Genomic DNA, 27311 nt, shown 5'->3' on the forward strand with positions numbered 1-27311 from the left:
CAGTCCAGTGCATTAGCCCCACAGCATGATGTGCTATTTATATCAAGTTGTCAGAAGGGTTAAATCCTTCCCCCAAATCTATGGCCATTGAGTTGATTCCAATGGGGTTTCCAATTCAAATTCAAAGGTTGGCTTCAGAGACTGTCAATCTTGATGGGAGCAGATTGCCTCATTAGTCTCCCTGGGAGTGGCTAGTGGGTTTGAACCATCGACCTTGCAGTTAGTAGCCCACTGCCTAGCACATAACACCACTAAGTTTCCTTGTTGTAGAGATTAAGTGAGTGTAAAAAAAGATTCAGAAATGTGGGCCCAATTATGGGTGATCAAAAAGGTTAGATCTTAAAATGGCCATATTTACATCCATCCTTTATAAATCTCTCCAAAGAGCTGCCTCCTTAAAACACTTCAATAAACCATTTTAGAATTTAATACAACTATTCTTCCTTAGTTACAGCTACAGCTCTTTAGGTCAGATTGTAAATCTATTTTCTTTTTTGTTTAGTTCTCCCACAAGCCACAATAGGTAGTTACCATTTTGTATGTTTGAAAAGTTTTAGTAAATCATTAACTTTCTCTTCTTTAGTAGACTGTTTACCTTTCCTAATCTAGTTGAGAATATTTATAATTAGTGGGTGTCCTCTCTGAGTCCTCATGTAGATCTCCATATCTTTTAACCTGTGAAGGAACAAAGTGGAAATAGGATTACTCTGATCCATGAATTGGGTCCATCTATTTGATAGTTTCCTTTACATTTATTTACACTTTATAGCCTTTCTAGCCTCAGTAGGAAACATATGCTCCATGACAGAAGAAAAAAGCAATATAATAGGATAAATTTGAAAGATATTGATTATGAAAAAAATCTTTAAGAAATGATCATAAAGAATGAAAAATTTAAAAAGACATTTAAATGGAATGTAGATAAAGATCTAGTTTTTAAAGCTCACACCATGAACACTTTAGATATATGTCACACAGCTATCCTTGGCTGGTCCCGGACCTGGGTTTGACCTAACTTGAACTAGTTTTTTAATTTTCTATCAGCAACCTGTTTGATAACGAATGTCCTAAAATTGTCCAAATTATTGGAGCACATCACTATGCTCTAAGTTCCTGGGCTGAGGACTGTCTTATTCATTGCAAATAACTGGCACTTAACACACTCATTGTGTTTTAATTGAATTTCCAAACTGAATTTGATAACTCCTGGACTTTCTCATTTGCTAAGAGAAAAGAGGAGATAAATTTTATTGGGCTGGAAATGGTGGAAAAGAAGAGACAGCAACTAACAAAGGTACAATCGTTTTACCTGATGATACCACTTCCGGTGAGCGGACTCATAGTCAGATGCAGTCAAGGCCACGGGTATCTTCATAGATTCGGTCAGTGGAAAACAAACAAACCAACACTGAGATGGCATCTTTTTTTTTGACACATCACTTGGTTGAAACTGGATTCTACGCACCTGACATCCTGTCCCAGCCTCGAAGACAGGTTCACACACATGTTCTTTACATGTGTTTGTATAATCTCCCACTTTCTGGGCTGCCTGACCGGGTCCCCAATACGTGCTGGGTAACCGCCATTCATTCCTCCCCGGGAATCTGGATCCCCACGGAGTTTGGTAAACCCCATCCCTGCTCCTCCAATCCCGCATCTGCTTGCTTGTGAGGGGCCGGGCGCAGAGAGGCGGTGGGAAAGGCACTCACTCAGGTCGAGGGAAAAGAGTGTGGGGCAGCTTTCCACTAGCTGAGATGCTGTTCTTTCTGGGGTAGCGTACTCTGAAAGAGGGGAGTCTGGATCACTCGGAAGGACTGAGGCTGTGGGGGTGGCTCTCGGTCGGCAGCCACCAACGTCCCCGAGTCCCCTTCCTAAACCCTCCCCTCACAAGGCCCAGGAGCCGGTCAAAGGAAGCTCAGCCGGTCACCTGCGCAGAGCGGCCGAGAGTAGTGGTGGCAGAAGCAGAAAGGCCGTGGGGGGCAGCGAAAGAGCTGTGGCCCAGAGCCTCCCAGCCCCAGAGGGATGGGGAGGGAGAAACTACAACCCCCAGAAGGGGTTGCGACTCAACGCCCGCAGCAACCCCTCCTCCGGCTGCCCCCTCCCCACGCCCGACTACTGCGCATGCGCACCGCCAGCCAGCGCCATGTTGGGTCAGTTTGAAAGTGAGCGCGGGCGTCGCGCTCCGCTGTGACGGCTTGAGGGCCGGCGAGGAGGCGGAGGCGGAGGCGGGGCTGGGTAGGCTTTATGGCGTTTCCCGCCGGGTGGCTGGCCTGGGCTGAGGCGGAGACTTGTGGAAGTGTACATTTGTGTCTCATTTTGGGTAGTCGTGGGTGAGTTAGGGCGGAAAGGAGCGGTCTAGGGGTGATCCATTCTGTGACAACTCGGGGACGGGTGTCACGGAGGGAGGACGTGAGTCACACTCCTTGGTGGACCGGACCGAAATTTAGAGGAAAGGCTGCGTGGGCCCAGGAGGGTTCCGGGACAGGACGACACATTGATGATGGAGGGAAGGGGCTTTGTGTCAGGATGTCACCTGCCGGTCTGTTTAATAAATGGTTTCTGGGCGGAAAGGAACTACGCGGAGGGTATCTGTCCGCGTGGGACGGGATGGCGGCAGGCAGGGGATTTGAACCCGGAGCAACTTGACTCCTGTGGTTTTGCTGCAGAGTAAATGATTACTGAACAGTTGATGATTTCCTGTGAGATACTTGATTGGCCGTGTAAATACCTGGTGTGGCGCAGTGGGATAAGCGCAGGACCGCAATGTCGGTGTTAGCCACAAGATCGGCGGTTCAAACCTACCAGCCGCTCCACGGAAACCCTTTCCAGGGTCGCTATGAGTCGAACTGACTCGATGTACTTAACGTCAAAGGAACCAAAGAAGAGGCCGTTGCTAAGTGCCATAGACAGTTCTGACTCATAGCGTTTCCGAGGAGCAGCAGGTGGGTTTGAACCACCAACTTTGTGGTTAACAGCCCAGTGCTGATCCAATAGCGCCACACCAGGTCTCCAAAAAAAGGCTAAATAAGTTATTTTATGTTCTGTGCTCATGACAACTGTCAGATTTCTTGCACAGGCAGGTGCATGTTCTAAACTGAGACAGAATGATGTTTACTCTCATTTAATTGGAGAACTTTTCAAACTTAAAGTCAAATTTGACAATTATTAAAATATGACTCAAAGTTTTTATAACCAATATTTCCAAAATTATAGCCAAAATTAGATGTGTTAACTTTACATTATAACATGTCCTTTGTCCAAGATATCTATGATGTTGTTATGTGCTGTGGATTCGGTTCTGACTCATAGTGACCCTGTACAGGGTTTCCGAGGCTGTAAATCTTTACGGGAGCAGAAAGCCTCATCTTTCTGCCTCGGAACAGCTGGTAGTTTCGAACTGCTGACCTTGTAGCTCGCAGCCCGATTCGTAACCATTATAGTACAGAAAATTCTTAGGTTTTATTTTTAATAAGTAAAATTGTTAACTTTATCTCATTTTTATTACAGAAAGTCTTAATTACTTCATTTTACAAGAGCATAAGGAGCTCTGGTAGCGTAGTGGTTACGAATCGGGCTGCGAACCTTAAGGTCAGCGGTTCGAAACTACCAGCTGCTCCGCGGGAGAAAGATGAGGCTTTCTACTCCCGTAATGATTTTACACCCTCGGAAACCCTGTACAGGGTCGCTATGGGTCGGAACCGACTCAACGGCACTTAACAACAACAATCAGGAGAGCATGGTGACTCTGTAGGATAAACACTGGACTGCAAACTACAAGGTCAGCAGTTCAGCCCACCAGCCACCTTGGGAGAAAGAAGCTTTCTGTTTCCCCACGAAGATTTGTAGCCTCACTATGGGCTGAAACCAAGCCCATGGCATTAACAACAACATGATTGTAGGAAGGACCCTAGTGGCACAGTGAGTTAAGCATTGAGCTATGAACAGAAAGGTTTGCAGCTTGAACCCACCAATCCCTGGAGGGAGAAAGGAGGCTGGCTGTTCCCTAAAGATTTGCAGCCTTGGGAACAAAGCAGTTCTCCTGTGTCCTATTGCGTCGCTATGAGGAGGGAACCACTCAATGGCAGTGGGAATTGCTGTGTGAGGTAGACAGGGATTTTGTTTATTTTAAAAATGGAAAAGTAGTAAGATGAATATATTTTGTTAATTTCTAAACTATTTGGCTCTTAATATTTCTGGAAGCAAATTGCCAGATCTTTCTTCTGTGGCGTGGGTGGGTTGTTTCAAACGACTTTTAAAAGAGAGTTGGGCTGAATGTCTTTACTGTAAGAATTAAAATAATGAGGGTGACACCGAAATAAGGCTAAGAAATGGTTATTAACAATCTTATTTTAGGAAAGTGGCATACTATTTATTAGTTTATTCTGCAGTAAGACTTGTAGTTTATTTTTTCAAAAATATGAATTATTTTGTTCTTTAGATTTTTTTTCTCTTTTTATGTATGGAGGATTAACTCTACAAGTAATCCTCTGTGATGCATTTGAGTTAATTATGAACCAAACTTAGCGACCGTCCTTTTTTTTCTTTGTAAACCTTGTCATTAATTCTATGTACTAGATCCAATGTTGCATCCGTATTTTGCTTCCACTCTTAGATGTTCACTTGTAGATGTTTATAGGTTATGTTTCCAACCACCAAAGAAAAAGATCAATTTTATAAAGATACTGGTAACGAAAGGCAATAATGAAAACCAAAAAGACACTTGACTTGATGTCAGAATCAACTTAATTCAGAACCAGTATACAGTGGAGCTGTCAGAAGGGAACCTGGTTGTAAATCGAGGACTACTTGTAATTAATTCCACAGTAACATTTGCAACAGTGAAAGTGGAGATTCTTCTCCATTGTTTCTTTTTTCCAATAGTCATTTGACACATCAAACAAATGTTTTGAGCACCTATTATGTGCAGTGCATGGTGGAAGTCTCAAGAATGAAAAATATTCCATTCCGGGGAATGTTAAGTATTGTGATGTCATAAAATATATCACTGTAAGAAAGAGACTTCAACTCTAGTTTTAGGACTTTAAAAAATAGTGAGTGCTTCTTCCTTGGTACTTTTCATAAATATTCTCAGGTAATTGCTATATACATTCTTCCAGATACATAGTACTCAAACAATGTTTGCTAAACCACTAATGAGTTAAAATGATAGAAAATAAAAAATAAACTGAAAAGTATTTCTAAAGAATGGATTTTAGTCTTTAAAGGAAATTACACAAAATTATATGTTTAGTAATTTCTCTGTATATGGCCATCATTCCAGCGCCCTGGTGGGAGAAAGGTATTCATCTGCAAGATTTCAGCCTTGGGAACCCTTCCTGAGGCAGGTCTACCCTGTCCAGGAGTGCCGCTGTCAGCTGGAATGGATTTGGCTTTGGGGTTTTATCGGCCATTCTTGTTAACTGGGACATTAACCTTTTGCTTTTGTTTTGCAGTTTTTTTTAGGAGAAATGGATAGAAATAACCCATTTTGAAGAAGCCATGGCAAAATCAAGTGTAAAACACAGAGCTTGTTCTCGAGAATCTTCAGTGTCTTCTCTCCTAGCAAGCTGCAGCCTGAGTGGCAGTAGCTTGTCTAGTTCTGATGGATCCTTTCAGTATAAGGATAAACTATACAACTCTGCTTCGCAGGCTCTGCAGGCCTATATCGATGACTTTGATCTAAGCCAAATGTATCCAAGCACTGGAAAGATTAACACTGGCAAGCGTGCTGCTAATGTGTCAAAATTCTCCACATATATTTGTGAAAATAATGGTATGCTTTTATTTATATTTTCAACATGCCCAATAATTTGAGACCTTTTAAAAATGTGCTATAGCATTGGAAAATTAGACTTTTTTGTTGTTCATTTTGGATAAAATGAGTCTTATAAAATTGGGGATGGAGATGGTTTTGTATGAAGGTAAGTAAAAAAGTACTGCTAAAAATTTATAGAAACCTTTATTAAACAAAAATACCAAAAGGTGAAGTGATTGTTTCTCAGTGTATCTTCCATCTATGTGTACACACTTCTGAAGGCAGTGTTTCTGTCTATCTTACTTGTCTCTGAAGAATTCTGTGCTCTTCAATTTATATCACTTCAAAATGACAGTTTTAGCATCCTTGTTGTTGTTAAGTGCTGTCGAATTGATTTCAACCCATAGCGACCCTGTATAGGGTTTCCAAGGAGCAACTGGTGAGCTTGAACCGGCAACCTTGCAGTTCAAACGGCTTTGCAGTCTGGCACATTAACCCACAGCACCACACCAGGACTCCTTAGCATCCTTAGGGAACTCAAATTATGTTCCTTTTAACTGTTTTTTGTTTTAGAAATAAAAAGAAGTCTGAGTGAGGCAATATCATGGCTGTAGGTAGATGGAGTAAGGCTTGCCAACGGTATTCTCATAGGACAGCCCTTTGCTATCCTTGTAGAAAGAATAGGTGCATTGTTGTGATGGAAAAATTCCTTGTCCCAGCTTCCCAGCCTTGTACTCATCAATGCTGTTTTTGGTTTTCTTCAAACTTCTTCCTAATAAGCCCTCATGATAGTCTTGTCTTCTTCAATAAAATCTATCAACTTCTAGTTTTCTTTACCTTAAGGACTTTGAATAAGTCTCCATCTGTCCTAGTTTGTACTTAATTTCTTTGTGAGATAGTGCTATGTTGGTGTTTCTAATCTGTCTTCTATAGAACACTAATGTTTAAAAAAGACTAAGAGTTTTTCCTTGATAAGCTTTCCATGGTGACAAGTTTGGGAAATGCATCTTGGATGAACAAAAAAGTAGCTCTTTTCTGAGTTTTTCCAGAGTAGGTCAGAAATGGAAAACGTTTACTTTAGATTCTTAGAGGGATGTGGGCACAATATTCCCAGTATATTTAATCATATATTTTTATGCTACAGACAATCTTGAGTGATCAATATTAATGTGATTGTATTCATCCATTGGGTATGTATAGATGAAAAAGTTGAAGTGTGAATAAACTAGAGAACAAAGGAAAATTCAGGAGACTGGAGAAAAAAGGGTGGAAGTAAAATAGACCAAGAGAAAAAAACTATCCTATTTTATTGACTTAAATTTTACTTTTAGTCAATGTTTTAGTAAGGATAAGAAAGTGACAAAAAATTTAAAAATAATTTCAAAATTTTAATTCTCAAGTCCTGTTAATATAAATTGTTTGTACATACTATAGGGAGATAAACAGACCTGTGTTTTGCTTTTCAGCTTTGGGAAATGTTGATCAGAAGAAGAGCTCACAGTCCTTGTTATCCTACAGAAAAGAGACTGTTAATGACACGGACTCCATTAGCTTGACGACTGATGATCTGTTAGCGCTTCCAGCAGACGGAGCATTACCTTCTTCCACTCACATTGGACCAGCTCACCAAACTAATAGGAAGAACAAGAAATGCTTAGGAAGACTATGTTCATCGGACCTTGAAAAGAATCCAAATTTGCAAGAATCCTTCTTTCCCATGGGCAAGGATAACTTAGTTACTCCTGTTATGTACACAAATATAAATGGAAAGCAACGCGTGAGACTGAAAAATCACAAAATTGTGAATAAGACAAAAAAATGCATTTCTGCATCATCGTTATGTTTTCCCAAGAAGTTATCTTCCAAGGACAGCTCAGAGCACAATCTTGAAAAGAATTATCCAAGATGGCTTACTAGCCAGAAATCTGATCTTAATGTTTCAGGGATAACCAGTATACCTGATTTCAAATACCCTGTCTGGCTCCACAGTCAAGACTTATTGCCTGGTCCAAACAGTCAAAGGACCTCTAAAATACTTCAAGAAGATCAGTGTTCCCCTAAACATAGCTATCAGGCACAAAGAACTTCTCGCCTTACCAATAAGTTAGACTGTTTTGAATACTCTTTTGAACACTCAAACTTTTTCGATTCCTTGCAGGATGAAAAAGGATTAGTTAACAAGTACAAATGTGGTTTTGAATGTAGCCAGTGTCAGTATGAGAATCTACTTCTTCCAGGACAATCCCAAAAGCCATTCAGTGGTAATCCTTTCTTTTTTACAGAACCAAGTGAAATGTAAATTGGACCTCACATCTAGGAGCTTTTTATGTTTCACTCTTAAATCTTAATGGTGTCTGTTCATGAAGTGTTTGGTCACCCCCCTTTTCTCTGTTTCAACGTCACACTTTAAACATTGGTTGCTCTTGTAGATATGCGTGCATTCTAAATGATATGAATTGTTGTTTGGAATTTTCTAGTGCTTTGCATTTTTTACTAAAGAGTTCATATATCTTTTTTAAATTAGATGACAAAATCGAATTACTTATCCTGAAAGCCAAGAGAAATCTAGAGAACTCCCCTGAAGAATTACCAAGCTCTCTGAAAAATGATGGCAGTCCTTGCTCAGTAGATAAACTGGAAGCAGAAAGATCATGGGAAAATACTCCTGTTACTTTGTAAGTAAGCAACAATGAAAAACCGTTTCATTTCTAAATGGAAAAAGTCAGGGACCTCTAATTTCCTTTTTATATAACCTAATGATTTAAACAAATGGTAACTGTAGAGCAATATAGCTCTCTGTGTTGGGTGTTTTAAATTGCAGTTTTCACTTGCTACCACCAGATGGTATCACGTTTCATAACCTAGATGTATAGCTTCTCCGATACATGTTCCTTTTGTTTCATTATGAAAGAATCTTTTATATCTTTCTATGAAGGCTGAAGGGCTTCAGACTTAAAACAAGTATTTTGCAGATGGAGGGTCATTGCAGGATTCTTGTTCCTTCTGTTAGACTTTAACCTCACGCTACCCCATAGTCTCTAATGAGTCATGTGTTTCTTTTTCAGTTGCATTTCATTTTGTCTTTAAGCGATTTTTTTCTGAAATGATTGTGTGTTTTCTTGTTTATTGCATAATTTTTGTAGTTCCTAAGATTGCATAATCTATTTCTTTATTAATGTCTTCTCTCATTCTTTTGTATGTAATGCTTCTATCTTCTAGGTGCTGTGTGTTGTCGAGTCAATTCCGACTCATAGTGACCTTGTGTAGGGTTTCCAAGAGTGGCTGCTGGGTTTGAACTACCAACTTTGTAGTTACCAGTCCAGTGATTATCCTACAGTACCACACCAGGGCTCACCTTATAATTAATACCTTTTTATGTACTACCACATTTATAAAAACAGTGCTTCACTATCAAATACTTGATAAATGCTTTTGATTAGGCACATCTGTTAATTTGGACAAATTAGCATTATATTTTAAATAAAACATTTTTTTTCTCTCAAGTTTGCTTGCTTAGGTATTATACTAATTTGAAGAACCAGTGAAGATGCTTTGAATGCCTACATGTTGAAGAAAATGTGTTGTTTTGAGGATTTTTAAAGTCTGTAAGGCATGTCCAAAGCTGAAGGGAGTCTTCTAGTACAGAATGAGAACTAAAGACAGGCAGAATCCTATATCAACTAAACCCACTGCCATCACGTCCTTTCAGACTCATTGTGATCCCATAGCACAGGGTCCAGCTGCACCTTAGGGTTTCTAGTGCTTACCCTACTCTGCCACTAGGGCTTCTTGAATTCTGTATTTAAAAATAACAGCAACAAAACCTCCATTGCCCTGAAGTCCATTTACTCATAGTGTGACCCTACAGGAGAGGGTAGAACTTCCCCATAGGGCCTCCTAGGCCGTGATCTTTACAGGGGAGTCCTGGTGTGGCGCTTTGGGTTAATGCACCTGACTGCAAAGTTGGTTTGAACCATAAGGTCAGTGGTTCAAGCTCAGCAACCACTCCTCGGAAACCCTATACAGGGAACTGTGGGTCAAAACCGAATCAACAACACTTAACAACTACAGATCTTTACAGAAGCAGATGGCCACATCTTTCTCTTGCATCACAGAGCTGCTGGTGGGTGTGAACTGCCCAACCTAAAGCTTAACCACTGTGCCCAATGAGTGACTTAAAGCAAGTGTGCTTGGTGGACTTGTCAGGCAATGTAGGCTCAAACTGGACAGAGTTTTAATTGAATATTGCATGTCAAGGACTCAGCATCTTTTTAATTTATAAATGTTTTATTGTGAATTATGTGATAGTTTACATGGGAGAAAATTAGTTTTACATTCATTCTATTGTATATCATCATTTCATTGCCACAGTTACAGGCCCCACCATGCATCATCAACCAACTAAATACCCTGCAAGCCTGCCCCCCCCCCCATGGTTGTCAGCACACAGTCCCTCTCCCGCTGTGGGTCTAAAGTCCCCAGCTGCTCCATCTCTCCATGTCATGTCTCTGCCTCCATCTCAGGCATCACTGCTTCTCTGAGTAGGGTCCCGCTCTCCGCTCTTCTCCATTGATGGTCCCAAGGACCTCCACTCCTAGACTGAAGAGCACTCAGGGTCTTTTGCACATATGCTGTCTCACTTGGTACTGAAACAGAGTTACGAGCTGGACCTCTAGAGTTAGGCTGGAGTTAGGCAGGGAGGAGGAGAAGTAGTTCTGAGGCTGGAGTGCTTAGAACAAAGGCACCAAATCAGGAAATTATAGGACATTTTTGACTGGAACAGTTTACTCTGGACAAACTAAGAGTTTTAGATGGCAGATCTAAAAATTTATATTTGTTAAATAATGAAGAATTACAAAGATTTTTGAGGTAGGACTGGTGAGACAGGTGAAAGGAACATTCTAGGAAGATTGAGCTGGTGAGTGGACATCATGACTGTAAAGAGTAGGAAATAGGTCACATGCATTTCGTGGTGGTCAGGTTTCAGGTCTGGTCTAGAGTGCTGGCTAAATTGAAAATGAGTTAATCTTTCAAGAGGTTGAGCTGCCAATATGTTAACACTTTGAGTAAAGACTTATAACAAGTACTTCTGTGTGGGGAAGTACTATGTATTTAAGACTATAACAAGTAACTTCTGTGTGGGGAAGTACTATGTATTTAAGACTGAGGGCAGAGGACTATAATGGCTCATTGGTACAATTCTCATCTTCCCTTCGGGAGAGCTGGGTGCCTGCCTGGGTCACACACTTTATGTGTTTGTAGAGGCTGCATGTTCTTCTGATGCTGAGTACGTTTCTGTGGGGCTTCCAGACAAAGATTAGGAAGAAAAGCCTGGAGGTATACTTCTGAAAACCAGCCTATGGATAACAATGGCCTGATCCCATTGTGTATGGGTTCCCCAGGAGAGGGGGCCACCTAGACAGCCACTAACAACCGCACAAAGGCAGAAGGTTTCACTGAATACCTTAAATTTAAACCATACACTAGAGAGAAGTAAGTATCCTGCCATGATATGCAACGCATCATCTTTGGACAGATATTGATCTTGAACTGTTTTGTTGCTGCACTGGGCCGAGATGATAGGAGGTGAGATTAAGTGTTAGACCTTGTAAGGCACTGCCGTGAAATGTCATTGTAACAGTGTCAGTCTGCACTAGATTAAAAGTCAAGGAAACATGCCCTTTAGCACAGATGGTTTGATAAGGTAGTTAAAAATAAGATCCTCTCTATCTCCACGTTATCATTCTCATATACAAATCTGTATTTTAAACCAACTCATGAGCTCATTCTGAGAAACAGTGATTGTATTTAAGAGTTTGGATTTTAGTTGAATCCTGGCTCTGAGGTAGACATCCATTGCTCAGGACCTCATTTATAAAAGGGTAACAATCATCTCACCTGGGCTGTTTTTGACAACTAAGTGTGTACAAAGTGCTTATTAATAAGCCCTAGTGACAGGCACATTGTGAATGGTAATGATAATTTATTAGACCCATCTATGTAAGGAGTCCTGGTGTGGTGCTATAGGATAAGCACTGGACTGCTAACTGCAAGGTTGGCAGCTCAAACCCACCAGCTGCTCCTTGGAAACCCTATACAGGGTCACTATGAGTTGGAACTGACTCGATGTCACTTAGCAACAGCCACAACAGATGAGAAGCCTACATGTCTTGGTACACAAAAATTGAGATGAGTTTGGTTTAGTAGATAAATTAAATCTAGCTGATTTTTAATGTTTAATTTGAGATTGTGATGCTTGGGTACAAACATAATGTTGCTTAGGAGAGGAAAGAGGCATTTAGGGACAATTCAAGGGTACACCAGTGTTAGGTGGGAGTGGAGTGAGCATTGTCACTTGATCTCTGCCTTCCTTCACCCTCCCAAGCTGATCTTTTCTGTGCCAGACTCAGGGCAGGTAAGAAGGGATTTAGGGAGGAGTTGAATTTTGGTCTTAGTTAGGGAGAAAAGGAGGAGGGAGTTAACCAAGCAACATCAATATGTATCAAATTCATAATGATTCTTTTTAGAGCACTTATATTTACGTGATAACTATTTATCATATGTTGTTAGTTGTTAAGTGCTATCGAGTCACTTCTGACTTAGCAACCCTGTATAGGTTTTCTGAGGAGAAGTTGGTGGATTTGAACCACAAACTTTGTTGTTAGTAGCTTAGTGTATAACCTATAATGCCACATCAGGACAAATTAATAATTTGGAAACGTATTTGCTATTTTGTATCCTTTGAATCCTATTTAGCAAATCACCTGTTCCTGTTGACTCTGATGATAATCCTCAGCAAACCTCAAAGGCAAAATACACGAAAGAGTTCCTTGAAGACTTTTTAAATAATGATAATCAGGTGGGTGAAGTTAAAACCTTTTAATTTATTGAAAGAAGATTTATGACTAACAGTTGATATTTCTAATTTATTTACAAATTTTAAAATAAGTTATTCAAATCCATTTTCCCCAACACAAAACCATCACACTTTCCAGAATGATGAAAATTTTATTTCATTATTCTAAACTAGAGGGACTTAGGGTTGAACTTCATTATAATGTTGTGTGCACGTTATTTTTCCTTCTGGAAAACATGTCATAAAGCAAACCATTACAGAATTAATTCTGTTTTCCCATGTTGTTAACTGTTGTCAAGTTGGTTCCGATTCATGGTGAACCCTCTATAGGGTTTCCAAGGAGCAACTGGTGGGTTTGAACTGCTGACCTTGTAGTCTAGTGCTTATCCTACAGTGCCACACCAGGACTCCATTTTCCCATGGGAAGTTGATTATTCATGTGTTTTCTAACAAAGATAAAAATTGCTACAACCCATGCAACTGAATCAATTGTAACTCCAATATAGTGGTTACGAATCGGGCTGCGAACGTTCAGGTCAGCGGTTTGAAACTACCAGCTGCTCCGCGGGAGAAAGATGAGGCTTTCTACTCCCGTAAAGATTTACACCCTCGGAAACCCCGTATAGGGTCGCTATGGGTCGGAACCGACTCGACGGCACTTAACAACAACAACAACAACAAGACTATATATGCTAGCAGGCAGCTGTGTCTTCCTTGGAGTGGCTGATGGATTTGAAACACTGACTTTTTGTTTAGCAGTTCAGCGCATATCCCACAGCGTCACCAGGGCTCCTTATAAATTGCTATAATAATTTAAAATAAGAAAATGACTACCTACTTTCACAATATCAGTATATGTGTATCTTACAATGAATTCTCAAAGTATAAATGTGTATGTATGCAAATAAGAAATATGTAATTTGACTTAAAATATAAGCCAGGACTATTAAATTATGAAATAATGCTTTTGAGATCTGAGTATTTAGAGGGTTGAAGGAGTTGGACACGCACAAAAAAATTAATTTAGATATTTAAAATGTCTTTTCTCAGTGAAATTTATTGGATTAGAAGATGTCAGAATATGTCTGATGTTGGAATTGTACAATAAGAAACATTAGTGTATGCTTGGTGAGTGACACTTCATTATCAGATATTTGTTCACCGAAATTTGAATTCCAGCGCTTTTCTAGGAACTATATTCGTAGCCCTCTTGGAATTTATATTCTTGTTGGGGAGTCTTGTTAGACAAATTAAACAAAAATATAATAAGTGATGTAAAGGAGTACTGTGAGTGTTCTGAGGAGTCCCGGTGTGGTGCTGTAGGATAATGTGCTGGATTGCTAGGTTGTTCAGACTCAACAACTGCTCGTTGGAAGCCCTTTCCATTGTCACTGTGAGTTGGAACCGACTCAATGGCACTTAACAATAACAACAAGTATCTGCAGAAAAATGAATCGGAATATAGAGAAGATAATTTCTCTTGGTGTAGTGCTGTAGGATAAGCACTGGACTGTGAACCACAAGGTCAGTGGTTTGAACCCACCAGTTGCTCCTTGAAAACGTCATACAGGGTCATTTTGAGTTGGAACCCACTTGATGGCACTTAACAACAATGAGGTAAATAACATTTGAACGGAAAAACTGGAAATGAGAGAACAAGACAAACACTCATGGGGGAATAACTTTAAAATAGAAGTAATGAAGTTGAAAAGCCCCAAGGCAGGAGCTTGTTTGGCATGTTCAAGGAATCTCAGCTTCCATTCAGTGTATCTCAGTCAGATTATGTAAGCAGGGAAAGAATGGTGAGAGGTAAAATGGGAGAAGGTAGCCAGGTGCCAGAGCATGTAAGACTTTGTAAACTATGTAATTGGGGTTTTGGATTTTATTCCAAGTCAGATGAGAAGTCATTGGTGAGTTTCTAGTGGGGGAATGAAATGATCAGATGTACATGTTTAAATATAAAATGGCAGCTGTGTAGAGTAGATGGAGGAGAGGCTGGGGAAGGAGCAGGGCGCCCAGTTAGGACTAGTGCAGCATTTCAGTGAAGAGATGATGGTGGCTGGGCATGGAGTGAGTGTTTTGAAAGTACACAGTCAGAAGTGGTTTGATTTGGGATGTATTTTGAGGGTCCGCCTGTTCAGAAGAAGAATTCAGATAATGAATCCAAAAGATTTGAGCTAAGGAACTAGAGGACTGCTGGCACCATTTACATGAGGAACAGATGCAGGGTGAATGAGAAATCAAAAGAGATTTTGAGGTCTCTTTCAGACACTTTAAGGTAGATGAATTAACTATGAAATAACTCCCCCATCCCAGCAATGCCCTAAGTTCACTACCTAGGTCTTTGTTGTATATCATATTTTATTTTGGTGAAAAAGCACATCAAAACCCATTCTCATTCAGCAGTTTCTAGACATGGAGATCTGTGCCATTGGTTACATTTTCCACCATGTGTCTATTTGCTGATGACTTTTGTTCTAATTGTCTCACACCCATTTACTTCAACTCTTTGCCTTCCGACTTTCTTGTTTATGCTTTAAAAATATCTGCTGTCCATTTGGTGTTATCTATTTGGTAGATAGTTTCTTTATGTTGTGGTTTGTGCACATTAGTTCTCATGCAGTTTGTTTCTTTACATGAGTTGCAAGCCCCTCAGTGTAACAGCACTAGTTCCACTTTCTCCCTGGATGCCCTACTGACATTTGCCCTTTCCTGACCCTTCCTTCTGAGCTTTGTTTTTCTGCAAATGCCACTCCTTTGTTTTCACATGCTTGATTGTTCTGAGCATGACCTTCTTCACTGGTGTTATTGTTCACTTGAGAGGTCTGTTTGGCTGAAAGTTGATCTCTAGAGGTTGGTTCAGTGCCAGCTCTGAAGGGTATCTTAAGGGCCATCACCTCAAGGTTCCACCAGTTTCTATCAGACAAGTAAGTCTGGTCTTTTTTATGATTTTTAAATTTGTTTCACATTTTTCTTCCACTCTGTCTAAGACATTCTCTGTGATAACAGTTAGAACAGTTGGGTTGTAGTGGGTAGGCACCATCTAGTTCTTTTGGTCTTAGGATAGTAGACACTATGGTTTGTGTGGTCCATTATTCCTCTGGGCTAATTGTTTCATTGTGTCTTTGATTTTCTTCATTCTTCTTTGCTCTGAACAGGGAAAGACCAATGTTTGCATCTTAGATGGCTACTTGAAAACTTTCAAAACTCCGAATTGCTGCTCACCAAAGTAGGATGTAGAACATTGTCTTTATGGACTCTGTTATGCCTTGATGTTCCCTGAGACTATGCTTTCAAGCCCCAAGCTCAGTATTTTATTATTCCCTCAAGGTATTTGTCTATATGGTTAAGTAATTTACATAACTTTGCCCCCAGTATATGTGCTACTGTATACATGGATATATTTACATCATGTACAAATACATATGTAGAAATAGCCTCTGCCAAACATATACTTGGGTATAGTCCTGTTTGCCATCCCACACTTGTTCAACTGGCATATCTACCTGTGTATCCATTGTTTGTTATTAGCATATGCAGGACTGTGTCAATAATTGTATTTACTTTTGTTGCCTTAAACTCTCATGCTCTTCCTGGTGTCTTCCTTGGTAAGAGTATGCTGACCTCCCCTGTACTGTTCGGGCATACCATCACCACTACTGGTCTTTTCTTTAGTATAGGTCCTCTGACCACTAATTTGTATGAAAGATTTATTTGAGACAGACATGACAAATTCTAGAGACAGGCATTTGTAGCCCTATGGTTGGTACTAGGCAACCAGAAATTCTTCTTAACCAGTTGACTGAGTGTAGGATAATTTACACATAACATCAGATGCCATCTCTAAGAGTACAGGGAAACCAGACTAGCTGGATTCTTATATCCTGTTCCTTTTATCCTAGTCATACAGTGGTGGGGAGTGTCTTTAAATCTTTTTAGCCATTATTCTTATCTTGAGTACCTTCGCAAATGAGAACCCATTTCTAACATTTCTGTGCTAGTCAACAGCTTCCTCCAGAATTGATGATTATACAATTGCTGCATATGCTGTGAGAATTACTCTGTACTAAAAATATTTAAAGTAATTACAGACTTTTAAGAGGCCTGTTTGCCATTGTGGATAGCTATCAGGACACATCAACTCTTTGAAAAATGTAAAACAGTAGGCTGATAAGACGTATAAAAAAGTTTTAAAATATCCCTTACAGATTCTCTTAAAAGAATCCTGACCCTTAATGTGGCTAACTGCTGTTGCCTTCTGTGGATGCAGGCCAGGTCAGTGATAACTGAAGTCTGAGTGTTATGTAGGTAGCAAGGAATGTGTGGCCCCTGAACAGGTGAAATCCAGCATGCTCTATGAAAAGTGTCTAAAAGTGTGCAGAGAACATTATAGTAGTACTCCATCCAATTCTAGTCCTTGCTTAGCTGATGACTCACTTCGTATCTACATTTGAAAAGATCATGCTGGCTTCCATGTTCTTGAAAACCTTTTCAGTTCTAAAAATTGATGATCTTAAATGTACTAAATATATTTGTTATGATTACAAACACAAACTATTTGTTTTAAAAGAGCAAGGACTAGAAAGGATATGCCATACTGTCAACAAATGGTTGTCTCTAAGTAATTGCATCTGAGGACTGGATATGGGGAGGTGATGAGTTATAGTTTTTGGTTTTACAAATATTTGATTGGATGGATTAATTTTGCATGCTTTAATTTTGTATTAGAAGATAGTAGTATATAACTTTTTTTCCCTCTAAGTTTACAAGGTTAACCACATGATCATCTGTTTTAATCTTAGAGTTGTACCCTCTCTGGAGGCAGACATCATGGTCCTGTTGAAGCCCTGAAACAAATGCTATTTAATCTTCAAGCAGTCCAAGAAAGTTTTAATCAGAATAAAACCACAGAGCCAACAGAAGAGATGAAGCAAGTAAGCATAAATTTGATTTATGAAATGAGGTCTGTGAATATGTATATGTTTTCTTCCTATATCTTTTTAAATTCTGTTTCTCTATTATGCCATAGAACATCTGTTTGAACTTTTTTTTAAAAAGTAATAACTTGCTCTCATTGAATACTACTAGATTTCAGCATTTGGTTTACCTCCCAATAGATTGTTCTGTTTAGTTTATGATTATAAATGCAAGATCCTATTTAGATATGATGGTATTACAACTATGTATTATGAACAGATTTAAGAGTTGCTTTTAACCATAGAAATGTAATCTGAACCATCCAGTTTTTAGTACTAGATATATTTGGGGAAACTAGGAGAACCTTTCTTTTTTGTAACATTCAGTTTTGAATTGAGTGGAGGTTTACAGAGCAGTTCATCAGTTTTGCATTCAACAATTTGTATAATTTATTTCAATATAATGATGGTAGTCCCCTCCATGTACTGTCAGTTATTTACTTTAACTTTTGCATTCCTCACTGTGTCTCCCACTACCTTCATCTTCCCTCTTGTCAACTTCCCTTTGTTGTATATTGTCTGTCCCATCATCCATGTTAACATGTGTCTCCCCTCTAGCCTATGAATAACTTTCCCTCCCCATCCCTTATTGTTGTTATTAAGTGCCATCGAGTCACTTCTGATTCATAGCGACCCTGTATAGGGTTTCTGAGGAGTGGTTGGTGAATTTGAACCTCCAACCTGTGGTCAAACCAACCTTGCAGTCTAGCGCATTAACCCACATCGTCACACCAGGTCTCCCCTCATCCCTGGTAACCATCATAATTTTTTAATTGTTGTCCCCTGTTTAAAACAGTCTGTTTTATCTTAAAAGCTATTTGATTTTCTCCCCATTTGGAAGTTCTGTATCTACACTATTCCATCTTTTTACTTGGTAGTTGACTTCATTATAAATAGATACCATTAATTTCCTGTTCTCAGTTTTATAGGTTTATTTTACTTTCAATATTTCCATATCCGGATTGAGTTCTGGGGTTGGTGTTACATATGTTAATCTCAGCTTGTTGTCTGCTGTTATTGGTTCTCAGTCCAAAGAACACCCTTTAGTATTTTTTGTAAAGTTGGTCTGAATAATTCCTTTAATTTCTGTTTATCTGGAATTGTCCTCAATTTATCATTGTATTTGAGGGACAGCTTCCCTGCATATATGATTCTTAATTGGCAATTATATATCATTCAATTGTCTTCTTGCCTACATAGTTTCTGCTGAGAAGTCAGAGTTTAGTCTTATTGGTTCTCCTTTGTTAGATAACTTTTTGTTTTTATCAAGCTGTTCTCAGGACTTTTTTTACTTGTCTTTGGTTTTGGAAATTTTGATTATGGTATGTTTTGGGGATTTTCTTTTGGATCTGTTGTTTTGGGTTCAGTCTGCTTCTTGTATACTTATAGTCTTGTATTTGATGATGTCAGGGAAGTTGTCTACCAATAACTTCAACAGTTTTCTCTGTGCTTTTTGTCTCTGTCTTCTCTGAAATTGCAATCTCCTGTAAGTTATTCATTTTCATGGTGAGTTAACCTAACTCTTAGACTTTCTTCAGATTTTTTCATTATTTTTTTTCTGATTGTTTTTCTAGCATTTTTGTTGTTGATAAGGGCTGTTGAGTTGCTTCTGACTCATAGCAACTTTATATAGGGTTTCTGAGGAGCAGCTGGTAAGCTTGATCCACCGATCTTACGGTTCAAACCAACCCTTCAGTCCAGTGCATTAACCTGCAGCACCACCCCAGGACTCTTCTAGCATACTAGTATTGAAAGATTTATCTTCAAGCTCACTAATTTGAGCTTCCATTGCTTCAAATCTCCTCGTTTGCATTTTCAATGTATTGTCCGTTTCTGAATCCAGTAGTAATCTTTAGATTCCTAATTTCTAGTTGTATTGTTTCAACATTTGCATTCATTTTGTCTATTTATTCTTGTGGTGTTTCATGAATTCTTCTAAAGTTTTTTCTGTGTACTTTTTTCCCTCAATCTTTCTGTCAGTCCTTTAACGGTACCTAAATAAATCATTCTTTTAAATTCTTCTTCAGGTAGTTTCATTACTTTTTCTTCCTCAGAAATGTTTTCTGGCTGTGATTTCTTGGTCATTTGTTTGAGAATTTTTCTCGTTTTTTTCATGTGAGCTAAAATTGCCTGTTGTCTCTGGGACATTGTGGTGTTGTCATATTTGTATTAAACTGATAATTGTATGTTGATGTGCTCTTAGGTTTCTTGCGTGTGTAGTTATAGAATGGAGGTGTGTACACAGTGCTCTGTTTTCCATTCGTGTACCTAAGTTTAGGGTGGGTTAAGTTGGTGTTGACTGCTGTCTATCATCGATCAGGTGGTATAGGAGCTGGTATTGGCTCTTGGCCAGTGGGTGGAACAGAAAAGGGTACAGTTGTGGCTGTGCTGTATGCACACAGTTGCTGTCTCCTTTTGGGTGGGAAAGAGGATGACTTCCTCTCCTCCCCCGGCCACAAACACAAGAACACAAAACAGAATAAACAAGCAACCAACAATGAAAAGAGAAAATAATAGAAGAGAAAAAAAGAAATAAAAACAGGCAGCAACCAGATAAAAAGAATACAATAACTAAAAAGAGAAAAGATGGGCAGGAAAATGGAGTTACAGAAGAGAAAAATACGAGAGAAAATAAAGGGAAGAAATTTAAAAGTTTTAAAAAACAGGGAAAGAAAAGATGAAAAGAGAAAGATAGTAGATAATAGTAAAGAAAGATCAAAAGGAAAAAAGAAGAAAAGAGGAAATGAGAAACAGAAGAAAGGAAGCAAAAAAAAACCCCAGAATGGATAAAATTCAAGGGAATGGAAAGAGCGGAAGAAGGAGAAGAAAGACTAAACAAACAAAAACAACAAAACAAAGGAAAAAAGCAAAAATAAAAGCAAACCAGTGCAGCTGTTGGACCTGGAGAGGAGAAAACTCTAAGGACCTCCTGGCAGCCACAGAGCTTATGTATGATGTGGTTGCGGGAGGGATATGACAGTAGAGTTCCTAGTCCTACGTGGAGTCCTATAGACCTGTTGTTTGCTGTTGAGTCATTTCCTACTCACAGCAATCCTGTTTGGGGTTTCCAAGGAGTGGCTGGTGGACTTGAACTGCCAAACTTGTGGTTAACAGTCCAGTGATTATCCTACAGTGCCACACTAGGATAAGCACTGAACCTATAGGCCTAGATGCTAGCTATGTTCTGAGCACTCAATTCAGCAGTAGTTTATGAAGGCCCTTGATGGAGATGGTTTCAGTATCTGTTAGGATCCCAGGGTAGCTGGGAGCAGGGTGGCTGGTTATCAGGGTTTCTGCTAGACTGATGTTTGTCTGGTGGCTCTGCAGCTTCTGTAGGTCTGGAGCCTGAATCGAGGCACCAAAGTGGCACATCCAGGTTCCTCCCTTCCGCTGACGTGCCTCACAACCACTCAGCTCCAAACTCCCAGAGAAGCAAGCAGGGTCTGTGCTGGGGGTGGATGCGAGTGTGAGCTGGCCACACCGTTGGTCACTTGGGGAGCATGGGGAAAAGAAGGAATCATACTTTTCCCGTGTGAATCTGTTCTTCCAGGCCACCTTGTGTTGCCAAAGCTGCTCACAAAAATGTAAGATAGTCGCGGCGCACGTGGCCGGCTGTTCACCACACAGTCTCCCTCTCTCACTGCCCCTGTTCAGTGTCTCCTCCCAGTAAGCACTAAGATCACATCTTTTACCCTTCCTCTGAAGTTGAGGGGTCCAGGATTTTCATCTGTTTATGGAGTCCTGCTGTGGCACTACAGGGTAAGCACTTGACCGCAAAGTTGGTTTGAACCACAAGGTCGGAGGTTCAAACTTACCAGCCGCTCCTTGGAAATCCTATACAGGGTTGCTATGAATCAGAACCAACTTGACACACTTAACAACAGCAACCATCTTTGTTGTAGAGGGTCTGTGTAATGTGTCTGCCTAGTCTGCCATCTTGCTGGAAGTCTCCTAGGAAAACCTTTTTATCATTAGACTTCTGCACATAACTTTCAGCTCTGAAATTTACTCTATGTTTTACCATGCTTCTTGGCAACCCTATACAGGGTCGCTATGGGTCGGAATCAACTCAGCAGCACTTAACAACAACCACAACAACAATTGACTCTGAAGTTGGGGCAGTAGGTAGAACAAGGGCAAGTAAAAAATGCTCTCCCCTCATATTCTCTGGACTTTTCCTTGATTAGCGTTTGCTTGGCTGCTGTGAACCTTTGATAAAGTCGATGCCACCTTTTTTTTTTCCCTTCTTCTATTCTTTTTTTCAATGTTTCTGTGGAAGGAGGGAAGTTTGAAACTGCTTCCGGTACCATTTTGTTCTCCTCTCTGCTGTTCAACCTAGCTGGGATCTATCTAACTTTGTATTAGTAAAGTCACAGTTTTCAAGCCAAGATTTGATTTTTTATAAATATACATAGAATAGCATATTTTAGGACAACTGAAAGATGAATCAAATTAGTACTTCTTGTATTTTTAAAACAAAGAGAAAATAAAAAATTTTAATATGAGAATTACTTGCTAGAATGAATTCTTTGGAAATGCAGATGCAGGAATATTTTTTAATATCCTTATTTAAATAGCATTTAAATTTGTGATTATATGATTAAACACTTTTGTTGTATTTGGTGTTTTTAACAATAGATTTCAGAAGATGAATTTTCAAAATTGCAGTTGAAGGAAAGTATGATTCCTATTACTAGGTCCCTTCAAAAGTAAGTGCTCTTTCCTAATTTCTATAGATGGTAGATACACAAATCCACTTTAGTCATTTCTTTGATTTGGAATTTGCATGTTCATGGTGGAATTATTAAGTCGCTCCAAGACTGGATACATTTTGAGTGTATTGAGATTTTCTATTTAATCGGTGCTGTTTCTTAATGAAATGTTTTTAGGACCTGAATAGATACCCTTAGACTGTGAGCATACAGTGGATTTGAATGAGCTGGAGAGATTCTCTTTTCATTCCTAAATAACTTCAGCAATTTGAGATGTGTTTTCATGTATCCTCTCTAATAAATATGATAATGTTAAATGTACCATTATTTGGCATATCCCCACAAAATCTATAATGGGCTTAATGTATGTTAATAAAAGTGTTAATCCACTCATTTTATTTTTTGAGTTATATTGCTTTACATAAAAAGTGACCAAGAGGCTTTGCTATAATTATGATATTGGGAGAAGAGAAGGCTCTTAATTTATGGGGTTAGTTGTATGAACATGAAATGCTCTCAGAAGACAGAATGACTGAATTTAGGAAATTCTAAGATGTAATATTTTGCTGTGGCACCACGGTCCTCCCTCCCAACTGCTGGACGCAGAGCTGGACACAGATGGCACTGTCTGCCATCGATCCCTTCAGACATTGCATGGAGTCTGTTAGCTGAGGAAGTGGTGAATAAGTCAAACACTAGGCATTTAAACTGTCACAATATGTACATATTTTTTTGTTTCAATATTTTTTGTTTAAAAAATAAATCTTAGTCTGATTTTTTTTCCCTTTACTCCCTCTACTTAATGTATAATCTTCTTCCAGATAGAAATACTGTTTGTTTCTTTGTAGCTTGCCATAGTACTTGGATATAGTGTTCCATAGTTAGTAGATGTAGTGAAATGATGATAATAAGTAATGTTGAATGAGCGTGTACCATATAGCATTCATTTAGCCTTCATAATCCTGTGAGGGAAGTGCTGTTATTATCGTCATTATACTGATGAAGGAACTGGCAGGGAGAATCAAGTAACTTTCTCAAGGTTACGTTGCTAGCAAGAGGTAGAACTGGGATTCAGAGCAGGCCTCCTGACTCTACCGTCTGTCTGGCCCATCATTATATCCCTAACACTCCTCTCATTAATGATAATGCTGAGTTCTTCCATTGCAACTAGGTGCAGAGCTGCAGTTGAGCATCTAGTATAAAGACTTCATTTTGCTTTTTAAAGTATTCATATTGAAATGTGTCACAGACCTAAATGCATTCTCTATACTATAGAAGATGTTTTTCTTGTTGAAAATTAGTAATTAAATCATAATAAAAATGGACAGTGAGCCACAGCCTCTTGAATCATTTGCTAGAGTTTATTTGCTAGGAGTTTGCTGAACTATAAATAGTCTTGCCTACGCGTAGAATTCCATTTTCAGGGACAGCAAGATTCATGTTTTGTTAAATTGGCTTTTTGCTATGAATTATGTTGCATTAGCTGAAAGAAACAGTCTTAATTTAGCTTTACTTTGTATTTTACAATTATTAGTAGTGCTGTTACTTTATTTTAAATATATTCTATTATTATTTGTTAGTAATACTGTTACTTTATTATAAGCGTTTCTAAGTCTAAATGTTTATTATAATAAAGTAGCAGTAAGTTTAGACTTAGAAAAGCTTATTAGAGTATTTTCTACCAAAGTCTTTTAATCTGTAGATTAGCTGTGTTACAGATGATTTAAAATTAATTCAGCCTCAGGATTCTTCTTTGTAGAGTGAGACATGTTGTAGACAGGCACTTGGACAGCCTTTCCTATTTTAGACTAGATAGACTCAGCTTCCTCAAAAACTCCACTGCTACTTTGGGTGCTTCAGTGTTTTTCTGATGGGTGAACATCCTATCATCATGTTGTTCTGCTACTCCTCAAAGAACCGGTTTTGTCACTTACAATTTGAATGGCTAATTAGTTTTATTGTTGGTCGTTATTGTTGTTAAATGCCATTGAGTTTCATAGTTCTGATTCATAGTGATCCTGGATAGGGTTTCCAGTGAGAAGCTGGTAGGTTTGAACTGCCGACTTTGTGGTTCATAGTCCAGTGCTGATCCTACAGCACCCACACCAGGAGTCCAAGATATTGGTTATTGTTGTTGTTAAGTGCCATCAAGTCAGTTCAGACCCATAGCGACCCTGTATAGGGTTTCTGAGGAGCAGCTGGTAAGCTTGAACTGCCGGCCTTGCAGTTCAAATGCCTTTGCAGTTGACGCATTAGCCCACAGCGCCACACCAGGACTCCATATTGGTTTTAGAGTTGGGGAACTCCAAGCTCTTAGTTTGTGTTCCATTTCCTGCCTTGGCTATTCTGTTGACTTCTGCTCTCTCTTTAGACATATCTGCTCTCCGGAAAGACTCATTGGAGCTGAAATCTAAATTGCAACTGTTTAAAATGTTGTTTCTTCCAGAGGGATTTCTATTTTAATAGGAATCAGAGTGGAAGTTGTTTTGTATCCTATAATACTTAGCTTTTGTCTTACAAATTTATATATTAGAAATTCAATAAAAATTTGTTATTCTCTGTAGAGGACATTTGCCATCTTTAAGCAGATGCAGTTGTAACTTTTAGGCAAGGGACGTTCCTGAATTTATTTGTTTATTTGGTGGCAGTATATATATCCATTAACAATTCTACATGTACAGTATTTCTAGAGTCTTATTATATCATATGAGCAACCAGCTCCTTTGTCTATGTGGGTTGTAAAGGATGAGCATACTACATTGTTCAGATATTATAAAGGTGAACTATAATTGATTTATGCAGAATCATAAGTCATACAGCAATAATTTGATTTTGGCTTTGGGCTATCTTGGTTTATAGATACTTTGAAAATGACTGTGTACTAGTGTAACAATAATTAACATACAAATCTCAGTCACTAACTAATGTTGCCCCAAAGGTGGCACAATCCAGATTCTTCTCTTATTACAAGAGAGTTTAATGTCTAAGTGTCCAAGAAGTACAAGACATTAATGATACAATAATTAACACTGATACTTTTCTCCATATCTTTGTCTTGAATGAGGTGGAAGATATTTAATTAACATTATTAAACTACATTATGTGTTAGACACTATCGAATGGAGTGTTGTAGTCACTGTCTTTGAATTTACCATAGAAATGACTAAGATTAGAGATTATTGCATATCATAATTGTATTCTCTCTCTGTTTCCCTTAGTATCTTTCTTATTTATCAGAGATCTGAAATATGATTGAGTGACATTTTCTGAGTGGTCCCCAAGGATCTGCAGGATAGGGGAGAGGAAAAACTGCAAGAATGATTTTAGAGGAAACCTGGAAATTTAAGGCCCTCTTTTGTCCTGGTTTGATTGAGGAAGGGTTGAGTTTTCTTCACTAAGACCTGACCTACAATCTTGGCTTTATTTTAGAGAACAATCCAGGTTGTTGGTATAATATGTTATTGGTTTTCCCCACACCACCTCCCCAATAAAAATGAGTTTTCCTCAGAATTGAACTTGATCCCTAAGTGCTATTTGTTTTCTTATTTTAGCTATCTTGACTGTAAATGTTAAAGATGAATGATGTATTTTATTTCTGTATGTGAGAGCTACAGCATTCCCAAAAGAAAGGTATATTTTTCAGTTGTTGTGAAAAGTCACATGTAAAAATATGTTTCATAAATTGTGATGCAAATAATATTTAATATTAGTATCATAATAGGACTACCTGGCAGATTGATTAACTTCCACAAAACTCTAAATGTCAAACAGTAACAGAATTTCTAACAATAAATGTTTATAGAACTTTGGATACATTAGTTTAACCCTTAAGTATTATTCAGATCTCAAGTTTTTATAAGAGAAAACTTTGAAATTTTTGTGTATATTCTACTGTAAATCTACTTCTACTAATTTTGAAGTTAAAAACAAATGTCATCACATTTCTTGTTGTCTGCGTTGGCTATTCGGTCCTTAAATACTGGTTTATAATGTGTTTTATACTTTTTAATGAAGGGCTTTGCACCATTTATCTCGTCTGAGAGACCTGGTTGATGATACCAGTGGGAAACAGTCACCGAAAACATGAAGAGGAAAATAAGACTGCCTAACCAATAAATTAGTTACTACAAAACAAAAACTTTTTTTTTTTTTCCCTATAACTTTACTGACAAAGTAATTGTAAGTCAAATATCATTTTGTAACTGGTTCAAGTATTATGAATTTCTTAAAGAAGAAACTTGAGAATGTTCATAGGTTTTGTGACCTAACTTCATTTTGTGCTAAAATACAAGAATCTGAATTGAGAAATCCCACAGAGATCTGGCAACCTGACTTTGGACTTGAGGCCCACAAATGTCTAGTACTTGAAGGCGAATGATTTCCGTTCTTGAAGATTTTACATGGATTTAACCTTCTTCAGTATCCTCATTGTGTTACTAGCTGCTTCTGGATAATTGGACTCTTCCAGGTTTCTTCCAGGATTCTTCCATAGTTTCTTAAGCTAAACAGACGTTTTGATACCCATAGCGTCTGCATTTAAGGAGCTTCAATGTAAATCAAAATGGTTATTATGTATCTTATCCATATGGAAGTCTGTTCATTTTAAGTTTTCTTGAGTCAAATGTTTAAGGTATTTTCAAATGACACTAATTAATACTGGGTGCTAAAAAAGAATATTCCATTATGTTATTGAATTCAAGAGAATTTAATTAATGCTTTGATTATATCTAAGATAATCTTGGTAATATACAAAACATTATTAGTATTTTTATACTACATTATTTCCCACAGTTTAGTTTTGACATTAACTCAGATTTGTAAAAACTATGAGGTAAGTGGCCAGTTGCTTTGTGAAATTTCATAAATATAAAGAAAATTAATATGGAAAATCAGAAAGCAAATCACTGTTTTAAAGCAATAAGGAGCTTCAAAACCTGTGTGGTAAAATGGAATTAGAAGATAATGGAATTTTCCATAAACTTGTATTTTGTGAGAACTGAGTTTCTTAAAAG

At 38.5% G+C, this 27311-nt stretch overlaps 1 protein-coding gene across 1 annotated transcript; it reads left to right on the forward strand.

Annotated features, from left to right (window-relative positions):
• Positions 1 to 5499: 5499 nt before the first annotated feature.
• On the forward strand, positions 5500 to 26386 carry LOC102824925 (chromosome unknown open reading frame, human C18orf54). Its single transcript, XM_006837566.1, has 7 exons — positions 5500 to 5773; positions 7222 to 8016; positions 8280 to 8430; positions 12512 to 12614; positions 17414 to 17545; positions 22226 to 22296; positions 26314 to 26386. Exons 1-7 carry the CDS (start codon positions 5500 to 5502, stop codon positions 26384 to 26386), a joined length of 1599 nt encoding a protein of 532 aa, XP_006837629.1.
• The last annotated feature ends 925 nt before the right edge of the window (positions 26387 to 27311 follow it).

This window comes from Chrysochloris asiatica, unplaced genomic scaffold, assembly GCF_000296735.1.
Source record: "Chrysochloris asiatica unplaced genomic scaffold, ChrAsi1.0 scaffold00021, whole genome shotgun sequence".
NCBI lineage: Eukaryota > Metazoa > Chordata > Mammalia > Afrosoricida > Chrysochloridae > Chrysochloris > Chrysochloris asiatica.